Source organism: Parus major, chromosome 3 (genome assembly GCF_001522545.3).
Source record: "Parus major isolate Abel chromosome 3, Parus_major1.1, whole genome shotgun sequence".
NCBI classification, from domain to species: domain Eukaryota; kingdom Metazoa; phylum Chordata; class Aves; order Passeriformes; family Paridae; genus Parus; species Parus major.
This window is the reverse complement of record NC_031770.1, coordinates 80,773,450-80,787,334: the sequence shown is the minus strand read 5'-3', so window position 1 is coordinate 80,787,334 and position 13,885 is coordinate 80,773,450. Positions and strand designations below refer to the sequence as shown.

At 35.3% G+C, this 13,885-nt stretch overlaps 1 protein-coding gene across 6 annotated transcripts in view; it reads left to right on the top strand.

Moving 5' to 3' along the window:
• The window catches only part of TTK (TTK protein kinase), a 28,838-nt gene that overhangs the window by 8,233 nt on the left and 6,720 nt on the right, over positions 1 to 13,885 (top strand). For 5 of the 6 annotated variants that reach the window (XM_033512921.1, XM_015623189.1, XM_015623191.2 and 2 more), the window contains exons 5-15: positions 429 to 535; positions 4,081 to 4,224; positions 6,896 to 7,004; positions 7,103 to 7,178; positions 7,260 to 7,357; positions 7,881 to 7,980; positions 8,683 to 8,806; positions 10,183 to 10,364; positions 10,486 to 10,622; positions 12,100 to 12,226; positions 13,291 to 13,383. In XM_033512921.1, coding sequence (XP_033368812.1) covers positions 429 to 535; positions 4,081 to 4,224; positions 6,896 to 7,004; positions 7,103 to 7,178; positions 7,260 to 7,357; positions 7,881 to 7,980; positions 8,683 to 8,806; positions 10,183 to 10,364; positions 10,486 to 10,622; positions 12,100 to 12,226; positions 13,291 to 13,383 — 1,297 coding nt within the window. The remainder of the gene's footprint in view (positions 1 to 428; positions 536 to 4,080; positions 4,225 to 6,895; positions 7,005 to 7,102; positions 7,179 to 7,259; positions 7,358 to 7,880; positions 7,981 to 8,682; positions 8,807 to 10,182; positions 10,365 to 10,485; positions 10,623 to 12,099; positions 12,227 to 13,290; positions 13,384 to 13,885) is intronic. The other variant, XM_015623192.2, reaches the window with a different exon arrangement.

The window sequence follows — 13,885 nt, the reverse complement described above, 5'->3', positions numbered from 1 at the left end:
ACATTCATGTATTTCATAGTGATGTAGGTTTAGGCCTTTTTATCTTGACTAGAGTTTGCATAGGCTGTAGTTACTCCTAAATATTTAAATGTTGGTGTGCTGTAAGCATTAATCTGCTCAGCAATCTATGTCTGAATGTAAAACTAGGATTAAAATTTACCAAAAGAAAACAAACTATGAAGTGTAAAAGAGCTTAGAGGATTGAGTCCTTTGAGTTTTGGCAAGGTTCAGCTTGATATATTTCAGTTATTAGAATTTAAAATTCTTTGCTTATTTGTAGTTCACTGATTGCTCTGAGAAAGAGAAAAATCTTGAGCCTATAGGTGGGTTGCTGTTTCAAAGTTATTTAAAGACTTCATCCAGCACATGGAACTTCATCCTTCTCAGGCTCTTCATTTTGTGTAACTATGAATATGCTGTCTTTACAGGCTTCAGGATCCAGAGGAGGCACGGGACCAATTTCATCTGGCCAGACTGAACTGCAAGAAATTTGCTTTTGTGCATGTGGCTTTTGCACAGTTTGAGCTATCACAAGGTGTGTAAAAAAAAACCAAAACAACAAACAACCAAAAAAAACCAAAAGCCAAACTTGTTTGGTGTTGCTGTTCTGTGTAGTTCTCGGTTTTGTTGTTTTAAACTTCTGCTCCCATATATAATTTGTAAGGAAACTGATAGGTATTGAATCAGAAAAAAGTCTGGATTTTTTTTTTTAAATTGAAATTTACTGAGAACATGTGTTCACTTTTAAAATGAAAGTATGCACACAGTTCATTGTTTACTTCTGTTTTAGAAATAACTTTCAGACCAGGTGAAAATTGTTAGTAGTTTCTACTTTTCTGATCTTATTTAGATCTTGCAGTGAAGAGCTTTTGAGTAAGGCTCTTCCTGTATTGAGAAGTGAGGCTTGAATACTTTGCTTGCTTGTGGAAGAAATTCTATATTCTTCCAAACAGCATCTGTAGATGGAGTATGTTTTTTATCAAACCCAAATACTGTCAATGTGCAATTTGGTTGCCCTGGTGCTTGCTAGTCAGGCTGTGTAGGCTGCCCACAGTCTTGTATTTTTGTGTGTTGCTTTTATTTCCATGGGTGATTTGAACAGCGACCTATGTTGCCCTGTTTATTTTTTCCTTTGACAGTTTGCTCTGCACAGAAAGACAAGCACATTCCATGAAAGCTGTTTTCTTATTTGAATCAAAAAGACTTGATGGATAGCTTAAGTTTTTTGTGGTTTGTTTTCCTTCATGTTTTTTTTCCAATATTATGCAAGTTGTGGTATACTGCCTAGTATGAGAAATTCTCCCCAAAGTTAGCTACACTAAATAAATTAATCTGTTTATTCTGCACTCTAGATTCTGAATGCATTTTACTAGTTATTCCTCTTTCTTTGCTTCTGTTTATTTTCCATGGATAGAAGTTTTGTGTAGTACTTTTTTTGCTCCAGTACTACTTTTTAACTGTGTTCTAGGATATAGTTTAGACGTTCAAAGTTTGGCCCATGAGGCAGAGCCATTTTATTAAAACCAATAAATAGATACTCACTTGTCATCTTGGATTTTCCAGTTTTTATTAACTGGTAAGTTGATTGGCATTGGAGCAGGAAAGGCTGTGAACCAACCCCCCCCCCCAGAAGTACATGTTATGTTTTATGAATGACTCCTGTACAGGATGGGGAAACGAAGACAAAAAAAAGCACGTTTGTGTCTTAAAATTAGAGTTCATTATGCATAAGTCGGTTATCTGACCAGTCTTGTTCTAATATAAACTTGTGGTATTTAACTTCTTAACAGTAATAAAAAGAAGCTAGTAATTTATTTAGTGAGCACTGGATGTTTATTTAAACAGATAATTAAACACTAATACTTCAATAACAAAGATATTGTTAAATAAGTGTAATAAAACCTATTATGTAATTTTGTAGTGTAGAAATGTTGCTACAGGTTACCAGTGACTAAATTCATCCTGTAGCTATGGGATGTGTTCATGCAATAGCTTATCTTTGACAGCAAGTAATAAATCTAAAATGAAGTCCTAATCCCAAAGGAAATAAACCAGTTATGATTGGCTTTGTTCTATCTGCAGTGTGCTCTCTGATTTGTATCTGTTACCCTTGAGCTGATCTAGGTGTCCTTTGGTAATGTGTATGGAGCTACAGTGTCCCTGCTGGGCGCTTCAAAGAGGATTAGTGGAACATGTGAGTTGTAAATTGTTACTTAAGAGTGCTGTTCCTTTTTCACTGTGTCCACTTAGGCCAGAGGGAAAGGAGGAGAGGGTAGTGCTTTGTTGCTTCTTCATCCCGGTAGTTTCAGCAGTGCTTTCCACACTTTGTCAGTATTTTCTTTTGCATTAAGAAAAATTTAATTGCACCTTCTCTTCCTTAGCTCACAGTTTTGCTCACGATAAAAGCTCAAGTTGAAGTTGTGAAATTAGACTTGGCAAATTGATGTTGATTTTTTAATAATTGAATATTAGTGACCTGGAAATGGAGTGACACAATAAAGGTGCCATTCTGTTTTTTGACTTTTTTTTTTTTTTTACCTAAACATGGACTACAATTTCATTTAAATACCTCAGATGAGGAGCTGCCTTGTCTTTACTTGGGTGCCTTGTGGGTGGTGTACTTGAAGATGTGCTGTGAATTGATCAGACTTGACTGTTCCAAATCTTATACCAAGGTGGTTCATTCAGGCTTTTGGTATGTGATGAAGTGGACTGACTGACGCCCAGAAATACTTCTGACTTGATTTTATGTCTTGGATCCTCATCTTTTAAGGGGGGGTGAAGCAGTTAATTTTTTACATACATGTGTTGGCCTCATGTTTTCTTGCACAATGAGGCACATAATACTAGGAGGAATTACTTTTGAGTAGCAGGTCTTGTTGAAGCAATGTGTTACTAAATTTAGCTAAAGGTAGTATCACAGAATGCTGGTTAGGGATTCTTAGAGCCTATCCACTCTGCTAATGATTGAGGAGAAAAAACAATATTTGACTACATGGTTAAAAAACAAATTCTAATAAATTAGCACAAAATTGATTTAAGTGAAAATACAGAAAATTTTGGTGCTTCAGTGCTTGACATCATCCATTTAATATTCTGAAAACAGGTTACTTAAAGCAAAAGTTCCTGGTACCTACACTGCTCTTCCACCAGCTTGAACTACAGGCAACACTGATGTCTAACTTCATTTATGAGTGGAGCTTTGAGTGTGGGGGACATAGTGTTCTTAAATATACTATTATATATAATAAGAAATGCTTAAGTATATGTATATGTGGCATGAATGTAAGAACAAAGTGGTTTATGTTTTGCTGCTTTGGAATGGAGGAAGAAAAGCATTTGAGGTTTCAGGTGCATTGACAGCTGTAGCAGATATTGCCTCATTTTTCCCAGATGTTCTTGAAACCAAGCAGAGTATTGTGGTTATGAAACACTTTTTTTCCCTTACTTGACCTTTTCTAGTAGATGCCTGTGTACATGTTTACATAAGTAAATTTACTGCTTCAATATGTTTTGTTAACACACCTCCTTTCACACCCCCGCTCTCTTCAAAGATCTGTGTTTCTCATTCAGTAATGTTCAAAACTGTAATGAAAAGACATCCTTGCTTTTCTATTCTCTTAACTGTAATGCTGTCCAGAATAGTGATGTTTTATTTAACAACAGCTGGTTTTTAAACTTGATTTCTATTAAGTGCATTAAAAATGTTTTTTACCTGATCAGATCTAAGTGGAAGTCTATAAAGGTCATATTTCCTTGCGGATACTACAGAAAAAAATGGATTTTAGAATAAGTAGAATTTTCTTATAGTTCCTATATCATTAAAAAGATACTGATAATGCGTATTTTGTGACATTCAATTTAATGTGAAAAATTGACTTGTGTGATTTGCTTGTAACTATTTCCAGGCAGTTTCCTTAAAATGGCAAAGTAAAGGGATGTGTCCCTAATGAACAATGGCTTCACAGAATTACATAAAGTGAATATAAGAACATGAATGTAACCATCTCATTAATAAATCTTGCCCCAGTGTAATTGTTTTTTTACTTCTGTGATTTCTCTGTGTTTCTTACCACTTAGAAAATGAGAAGAAGTGTAAGCAGATCCTTCAGAAAGCTGTGGAGTGCTCTGCTGTTCCCCTGGAATTGTTGGAAACAGCTCTGCAAAACTTACAGTTGAAAAAAAAGCAGTTACTTTCAGAAGAGGAGAAGGAGAACTTTGCAGGTAATTGCAGTTTCTTTAAATACTGGTTCATGCATGTTGTGATTCTAGATTGGAAAAAATCACTAGTGTTTGTCCCTTCTAGATACAGACTCAGAATCTCTGTTGCCCAATAAACAGATATATTTGTCTATGTTATCAATTTTATTCCTTCAATGCCTGTTTTCATTTTCAGTGCAGTGGCTGTAGTTTGCAGGAGCTGTGGGATGGTAGATTCTGTAATTCTGCAGAGGGTGTTCCTCTGACTGTTGTCAGGCATTTGCAGTTTGTAATAGAGAAGTACAGCTCTAAGTGTGAAGCAAGAGCTACTGTTGGTAGAGAAGAATTAGGACTGAAATACACAGATTCAACTACACATATATAGGTTGCTTGGAGGTGACAGACTGGGGAAGCTTTGGCGGTCATTTCAGTGAAGTCAAATGTAGGAAAATACTATAGTGTTTTTAATAAATGCTATTTTCTGTCTCATTCTGTTTATCATTAATTGAATATGGAAATAAGAAATGCCACTGCTGATGTACTGTGTCACAAGAGAATATCTTGAAGAATACCAATATCCTTCATGGATTGTACAAATTTTTTGGTGACGTTATTGACTTGCTGCTGCAGAGCTAAGGAAATACCTGTGAGAATGCATGGCAAAACCCTGTCTGCCAGTTAGGAAGCAGTGAACTTTGGGACAAGAGTAGGCTTCTTTATTTTTTCATATAGGAGTTTGTAATTAGGTATTTCAAAAATGCTAGCTATTAATTCAGTTATTTTAAGATTAAAGTTTAGAAGGTAAATAACACCAGACTTGACGTATCTCAGCCTCTGGGACATACATGGCCTAAATCACTGAATTTGGCTTTAAGTGAGTTTGTATGGTCCTCTGGAGCAACAGAGGCTATTTCAGTGTATTGGCATTTAGGTATTTTCTGTTTTGTATTACCATTTGAAGAGCTGCTTTTGAAAGTTTTTGTGAAAATATGAATGCTGTATGTGCATTTGTTCACAGCTTCAAAAGACTGTACAGAATGCTTTTGATAGTTATATGCAGTTAATGTTTTGATGCAAATATAAACCATGCATCAAGTCTAAAACCTTTGGTTTAATTCCTTTTTCTTCTATCTCATTCATGCACAGCAATCTAAAGTATTTGACAAACTAGGTGCAATCAAACACATTTAGTTGGGACAAGGTAGTTTAGTATTTAAGAAATTTAGGTCACGGAACTATTTTAGAATCATTTTGGGTGGAAGAGAGCCTTAGGTCATGGGGTCAGGAATATCTTGAGAAGCTAGAAGATAGGCTGCCTTGGACTGTGAAGGAATGAAAGTATTGTAGATCATCAGCTGGATGTAACCACCAGCTTGGTGGTTAAAAAAAAAAACCTTTGGGGGGTAAAAGAAAGTATGGGATGCATTTGTGAGATGGTGATGGTCCTGGGTTGGTAATAAAACTACACTGTACATGGAGGCACGTATTTTATTTAAATGAGTAGTTTGGTCTATTGGCATACGTAGTTTATGAAAAAATTAAGTACTAGAAATAGCCAATACTGCATTGTTCATCTATCAGAAGTCTGACTTCGGGCTTAAAGTAGAAGAGGGATATGGGAAAATTCAAAAGAAAAGTAAAATCCATTTTAATGAAGTGATACAAATTTTAAAATGTTAAGGTAAATGCTGTGTAAAGAAGTCCTTAAACTGATTCCTTGGAAGGCTGTGGATAGCCATGAATCTTATTTGTCAAGCAGATAATTTCCTATCCTGATGGAACACAAGGCCTATGTGATATGGAAGATCATATTATATAATATCTTAGAATCTTTGAATGGTTTGGGTTGGAAGGGACGTTGAGGATCATCTAGTTCCAGTGTCCTGCCATGGGGCAAGAGCACCTTCCACTAGACCAGGTTGCTCAAAGTACCATTCAATCTGGCTTTGAACACTTCCTGTTGCCTTTGATTATATTTTTTTATGTGTTCTTTGGTGTCTTTTTTTTTTTTAAAAAAAATCCTGTTGCTTAATCAAAATAACCAGATATTAATTTAAAGCTTTAAAAAAAGATTTGTCAGGAAAATAGCTGAGTTCAAGAGATTATTGTTTTTCTGAAGGTGCTTAAAATAGCTTGTACTGAATGAAGAATTAAACTGTGTTGTAATGTGAATATGTGGTCATTAAGGTGTTGATAAATTGTTTTTAGTATATTCTGAGCTCTTGTGGTTTCTTTTTCTCTGAGAAATGACCTTCCCTTCACCTTTAGGGAAAAATTATATGGTAGACAGTGTTATTATGAACTGTTTATTTGTGGGTTTGAGGTTTTAGAATGACTTTTCAAATAACTTGTTTATGGTTGTGTTTACCATAAAGTATACCTGAAATATATACTTTCACAAAGTTAATTATGTTGGCTTGACATTTTATATTAAGGTTAACATACAACTTCATAAACTTCTGCTAAATCTTCAATAATCAAGCAGGATTCTCTTCTGGATTAAGATAGGGCTGGTGAACGGGCTGTTTGCTGTTGCCTGCCTTGATACTCCCTGACCTTGCCCAGCTTATGTGACCGCTCTCAAATATGCTATCAGTGAAATCAACTGGTTTGATTTATCCCAATTAACTGCTTAGAATAATTTAGTTGAATTTTTCTGGTATGATCTGAATGATTCTAAGTATTTTCCCTACAGTATCAAGTACACAGGAGTCTGGACTTCAGAATACAGGTGGAAATCACAGGAGCTTAAAAAAGAATGATTCTAGTGAGAATTCTACTACTGTTACCAGATCCTTATTTAGGTAATGTCTTATAACATCATTTAAACCAAAACCAAACACATACTTCAGTGTTGTGTGTTTTGTTTTGTGGGTTTGTTTGAGTTTGTTTTTTCTTTTAGGGAAGAGAAGTCACAGGAACCGGGTGCCCTAGTTAATTTCCACAATCCATTGAGACCACTAAACAAATCTAACCAGGTGAAACATGTAACATTTTGTTTAAAATCTTAAACTATTTATTCTGCTTTACACACCTGATAACTTTGAATTTACTCTAAGATTTGCCCATTTGGGAGGATTCCTGTTACCCTAGTATCTGATGATGGTGATGACATGGAGGATTCAGATGTCCCACTCATGGCTAGTGTTATGAAAAGGTATGGTTTACCTACAAGCACAACAGATTTTAATACTCCTTTTCAATGGTACTTTTATTGGATATTGGGAATGTCAGATGTTAATGTTAAATTTGACCTGAAGGATAGAGACCAATAGTTGTTATAATTGCAATGGGTACTGCAGTAACCTACTTCTGATTTTGCTACGTAGATTCTTGGTATGAAAGCATGTAGAGATGGAGAAAGCATGTTCTGGCTAATCAGTAAGCTAAAAAAAAGAAACTGAAATTAAGGTGGAAATAAATTTAGTTCAAAATACCTTTATGTAGTTAATTTTTAAAATAAGAGATAAGACGGTCTTGTAACTTTCAAAATATTTTAAAATCCTCATTTTGTAGGACTTCTTTGTATTGTTTCTCACTCTGCTGTCCAAGTGAACCTGCTTTTCTGTAAATTTAAAGCTTGTAGCCAAAAGTCTTCACACAACTACTTTTTTCACCTCATTCACAAAAAAGGCTGTTGTCATACTGGGCTGGCATGTGACGTAATGTTATTTCAACAGGCAAACGTCCAGCTCCAAACAAACAGCCTTTGTTGCACCTTTTCCACCATCAGAAGTGAAAACTTGTGGGCATGATTCGTACAGCCTGGGAGATCTGCAGGTAACTTAAGTATTTTTTAAATACATGAAAGGAACTCAATCTATCCTATGATATTAGTAAGAAATATACTAACTTTTTCAATCCATAAAGAAATAATGTTGGGTTTCCCTTTTAAGTAATCATTTGTGGATAGAAACATTCATTGTGGCTTTTAAACTTGAGAATTGTTATGCATAATAGGGCATTTAAAAAGAGCTTTATCTGAACAGTACCTGGGATGGAAGCAATGGGAGTGATGTTAGGAATATCATTTATGAAGTGGTGATAAACACATCTCAACTTGACTACAGGACCTCTTTCAGCTGTTGTCATGAATTTTACCGTTAGAAGTACCCTACTTAATGAAGTCCATTCAACTAAGTTAAAGTGCTCTGTGGAGCCATAAATTACAGGTTTTGATAGAGGTTTGTTTTCATCAAAAAGCAAATGTCTTGCATTACTATGTCTTACATTTTCATGTCCCATGTCCCCATGCCCTGAAAGAAAATTCTAGAATAGAAAGCATTTAGGCTTTTATTATAGAAACTGGATTATGGAAATTCAGAATGTTGATATATTTAAAAATAACATCAGTAATCTGCACAGTTCCCTGAAGTGCTTTGTGGTGCACCTACTATTTAATTATATTAAGGAAATGTCTTTTGGATACTACTTTTGAGTTTTCCTTTGATTCTTTTTTAAGATGCTTTTTATGTTCTTTAGTCCTTACAAGAAAAAACAACTTTACAGTTGCAGATGTTGGATGAAGGCAGCTCAGAAACAGCTACCAATTCAAGTGTAACTCTCAAAACCAAAGTGGATGCAAGTCTTGTGACAGAAAAAGAAGGTAACTATTAATGCCAAATCGGAGTAGTTTGAAATAGAATAAGCATTGAAAAATGTGCTGTTCTGTATTATTTTTTAGGAATGCATTGCTGAATAAAATGTTTTTCAAAAAGTGGAAGTTATTGCAATATTAACATATTTATTATATACCTTTGGAGAATGATTGATTGATTCTTAAAGTTCTTTTAAAAACAGCCAGTTTTGTTGTATTTCAGAAAAAAATACTTCATTAGGTATTAGATTATCAATACATGGATTTTGACTGCTGTGTTAAGTCAGCTAGAAAGGGGTGACATGAGATTGTTATGTTGTGTTTTTCTGGGAAATGTAACCAACTTGGATTTATAGCAAGGATTTCAGGCCTAGTAAAATCTAGTAGAATCTTGCTACTAAATATTTACCAACTGTCATGAAATACGAAGTACATGTACTAACCTCCTGTGGTTACTTGCTACTTCAGTGTTTCATCAGAAAGCTGGTTCGCTAAGTGGCATTCTCATCCTGCTGAAAAAATTAGAAGGAAGTGTCTAATATTGCAAGAGTTGCATTTAGGATTGTATAAGTACATATGTATTGTAGGAAGGAAACATTTCAGTTGAAAAGTGGTGATTTTTCATCTTTGGTGTCCCCTTAGCCCAGCAGTGATCTTTTCCCACTGACTTGCACAGGGATCAGTTTGGGTTTCAGGTCACACTTTTCTTGTTTGTGCTTCATGCACATTTCCAGGTGAGATGCTGACTGAGGTAATTCAGTCCTTCAGCAGCTGAATTGCACTAAGTGCTCAGCATGGGATGCTGCATTCCAGTAATTTAAAAATAAAACCTTTCAAGGTTGTGAAGGAACACTGTTGAGCTGTGCTGTATGCAGCCTGCACAATCACATCGCACCATTTCATTCTTGTACTACCTATGCAAAGGGAACCAGGAGACAGAGTGCCAAGTTCCTTTAGGCCTCTGACTTCAGTCATTACACTGGGTTATAGGTTGCCTATTGTCACAGACAACAGACTTCTAATTTGGAGTATGGTAATAAGTGTATCTTCAGTGCTTATCTTAAATGTGCTCAATATGCTGGGATGTTGTAGTACAATTTATGTGCTATTGCATATGTTGGTGAAGGAAACAGTTGCAACTCTGCTACTGTTTTAGTATTATCCTAAGGTTTTGAAGAAAGTTGCCATTTTACTACACTGAATTGAGCACAGAGCCTATGGACTTCATGAATGTCTTTTAAGGCCTAATTCCAGTAAATCATCTGTTTGTTTAGTCTGATCTAGAAAATGAGGTTAAATTATTCTAGAAACTTTTCAAGTGTTCAATATTGAGTCATTTTAATAATCTGTGGTTTTTGGTTTTTTTTGGGCTTTTTTTTCCCCAGAAAATAAAGCTCTGCATCTGGAGCTGAAGACACCAGAGCCCAGGAGACTGGAAAGTCAACAGCAACAGTCTAGTTTTGGTGAAAGCTATAGAAAGCAGTTGGAGCAGATTAAACTAAACTGTGTTAATGCCAGAAAAAAAATGCCAACTCAAGAAGTGTCACAGAAAAGCTGCTATGGAGAGGTAAAGTAAAAATATGTACTGCATGTGTGCTAACAGCAGCCTTCTCACATTGAAGACATTATTTGTGTTCTTAATTGGAGCTCCTTGTATGATATATAATATCTTGCTTTGTCCTTTGTAGGGAAAACAAACAAACCTTCAACAGTCTGGACATCCTGTTTCAAGACGATTATCACCACCAGATGCTGTTTCTAAGAGAAGTGACCCATCACACGTTTATGGGACACCAAGCACCACATCTAATGATTATATGGCCTGGTAAGCCTATTGTAAGACGGTAGTTGATCTCTGGAAAGACTTAGAGATTTTTACAGGGTTTCTTAAATTTTTCTGTTCAGGTAGCCAACATTCCAAGTGCTTCTGTAAAGTGCCTGACTTTGATATTCAGATTGTATTTAAAGATTGGGCACCCTTTTTGATCAGCCTTTTTGGGCAGCTTTTCAGCATTTGAATGTATACCATCAAATCAATAATTCCTTAGTGGAGCATTTACCTTTTTCAGTGATCCCTGCTACATGACACTTTCTGTTTATGATAACTTTTTTTATGTGGTTGGCAGGCTTTTTAGATTGATAACTATATATCAGTTTATTTCCCATGATGCCAGTGTCTGGAGCTTTTTAAAAGCACCTCAAGAAATCCAGAGGCTTGCAGAATTAAGCACTTACGTTAGGAAATTATAGCATTTGTTTATCCATGTTACCTTAAATCAGGCATAAACCCCTATGCCTGTGTTGGCAAATCTTTCTAATTATAGGATTACTTACTGTTTTCACAGGTCTCTAGGATGAATCATATAGGTCAAGGTTGTATGCTGAGTAAGCACTGTTCCTGTTGGTAGGACCTCTGTCTCTACATCTGTAGAGATTAAAAAAAAATAAATATGTATATATATAGGGCATGAACCATTTAATTTCATGAAGGAACTTTATAATAGTCATTGATTAAATTATCTTTACTTAGTTCGTATGTACATGGTAAATATGCAGAATTGTTGAATGTTTCTATATTCAAAGAAAACCATGCTTTAGACTGGTTTTGTTCTGGTTTTTTTAACTTCTGTGATTTTACTCTGCCAAATAAATCCTAATTATATATATTCTTTCCCAGTTCTGATCTTGGCATTAATTTCTGTAAGTAGAGTGGGGAAAAATAAAATATATTCAGAAATATAACTAAATGGATGGTAGACACATCAGGAGAAAAAATTAAAATAACGATAGGATTTTTTTCAACTTTTAGTTTTCTTAAATCCATAATCCTTCTGTTCATACACAGTGTAGCTAAAGTTCTCAAGGCAGTAGTGAGTGAGTTTTGAAGTTGTCTGTCTCAATATGCTTACTTTGAAAAATAGGAAAATCTAAAAAGGTTTTGAATAAATAACAATAAGATAGAGAAGAGTAACTGGCTCAAACTTATAGTCAGTTCTTCTAGCTTTGTAGTTCTTCCACTTTTCAGTTGCTGGAAAGTGCCAGCTATTGTCTGAAGATAGTGAGTTTGTGTTTTTAAAAGTATTTGCTAAGTATGTTATAGTTTCAGTGTATTTCTAAAAGGACTTCTCAGTGAAGAAGTTGAAGTGTCTTTAATAATGATAATTATTGAATGAAATTGAGGCTTGGGCTCTTGCTAGTCATTAGGGTTTAACTTTGAAGAAACACTGAAGATTTCAACTTTGTTGTTAAAATTATCTTGAGAAAATACAAGTAATGCATATATTGTTCATATTTTTTGTTAGTTTCAGCACACCTGTTGTAAAGGACAGATTTCTACCAGGATGTCAAATTTCTACTCCTTACAGCCAGTTCCCTTATTATTTACCACATACTCCAGCAACTCCATTTCAAAATCAAGTTGGCTTGCAGGTAACAATTTTCTACCATTTTTTTCAGCACATATTTTCATTGGGGACTACTTTAGGTAAAATAAATGTGTGTATATATTTTCTTTTAATCTGAAGTTACTGTTCATCTTTCTGTATGAGTAATGGAAAGTAGTCTATTATTCCCAAAATAACTTTTTTTCATGTGTATGTCTGAATTTAGATGACATAAGTCAGGTATTGAAAAATCAGTTCAATTTTGTCAAAATGCTGGAGCCTTTGTCTTCAACCTAAGCCTTTTCAGATCCCTACTTAATGGCAGAGGAAAGAAATAGAGCCTGTGTTGTTCTGCAGTGCTTTTACAGTGGTACTACCTACTACAGTACCAATAAAGAGAAGTACTGTGTGTAGAAAACCATGAGTTTGAGGGAGGTGAAAGATTGCATTTCTCCTCCATTTTTGTTAGATTTCACAAATTTTGATATATTTGTTGTGGCCTGACATAATGTAAAAATGGATTACCTTAGATGTCTTGCACATTCAGGGACAACCTTCCCAACTGTAGATAAAAGTGGGGGATAGGTTTAAGCTTCCTACTAGAGGATAAGTATTAATAAATCAAACTTGAGGCCTTTCTGTGGTTTGGTGTAGCAGATATGGGCAATGCAGGCTGTTTCAACTTCACATTACTGTAATCTTCTAGTTAGTAATTAGCTTCAAATAAAATGGTAGATGATTTCAGTGCAGCTTTTAAGTTTTATGCTGGGACTGAAAATCTCTTGGATAATGTAGTTTGTGACGTTATATGTAAAGAGGGAGGTGTCTCTAGTGAACTAGGAAGCCTTATTAAAGAACATCCTTTCCTTGATTTCCAGTAAGAAGAGCATTGGCACCTTTTACAAGAGTTCAGTGATGTTACATGCCAAATGATGATCAGTATATGGGGATCTAGCATTCATTTGAAGTTTCTTTACTGCTTCTAAACAACTTTATCTTCAGGATGAGCAAGACAACTTAAAGCATTTTAACTTAATAAAAAGTAGAGCTCTCTTAAGTTCTGTTGCAGGTACCAATATTTATTTCTTAACCTTTTCTGTGTGTTCACAGGTGCCAGCTTCTATACCTCCACATGAATGCCTTGCCATCAATGGAAGAGTTTATACAGTGTTAAAGCAAATAGGTAGTGGAGGTTCAAGTAAGGTAAGGTGCTCCTTTATCCTTTTAGGCAGTCACTCATTTACAGAGTAGTAGTTCTGTTGTAAATACATGTTGAAATCATCTAATGAGTGCCTAGTGTTAACAGGTACACAATGTTTGACCAAGGGAATCTAGAACTTTGCTGGTTTAGTGCTATGCTTAACACTTTTTGCTCTTGAAGGTAATTTCTATGGTAGAGTAAGCATTAAGATTCCTGGTAGAATCAGCTCTTCTGTTATAAGATGGGTGCTGCATTGTGTACATCCTAATGTGAGAGGCTGTTGTTTAGAGCAGTGTGATTACACTGTTGGGAAATGGGTGATTTGTAAAGTTGATTGAGAGCCTGAAGATGACAGACCTGTAACCTGTGTGATGAGTTGTAGCTATGTCTGAAGTGGTGAGTGAGCTGCTTTTTACATGGAAGTTTGGGGTCATGGGAGCTTGGGAAACAATATTGGCAAAATCTCTTGTGTTTGTTATATTTCCTTACTTTCATAACGGCATA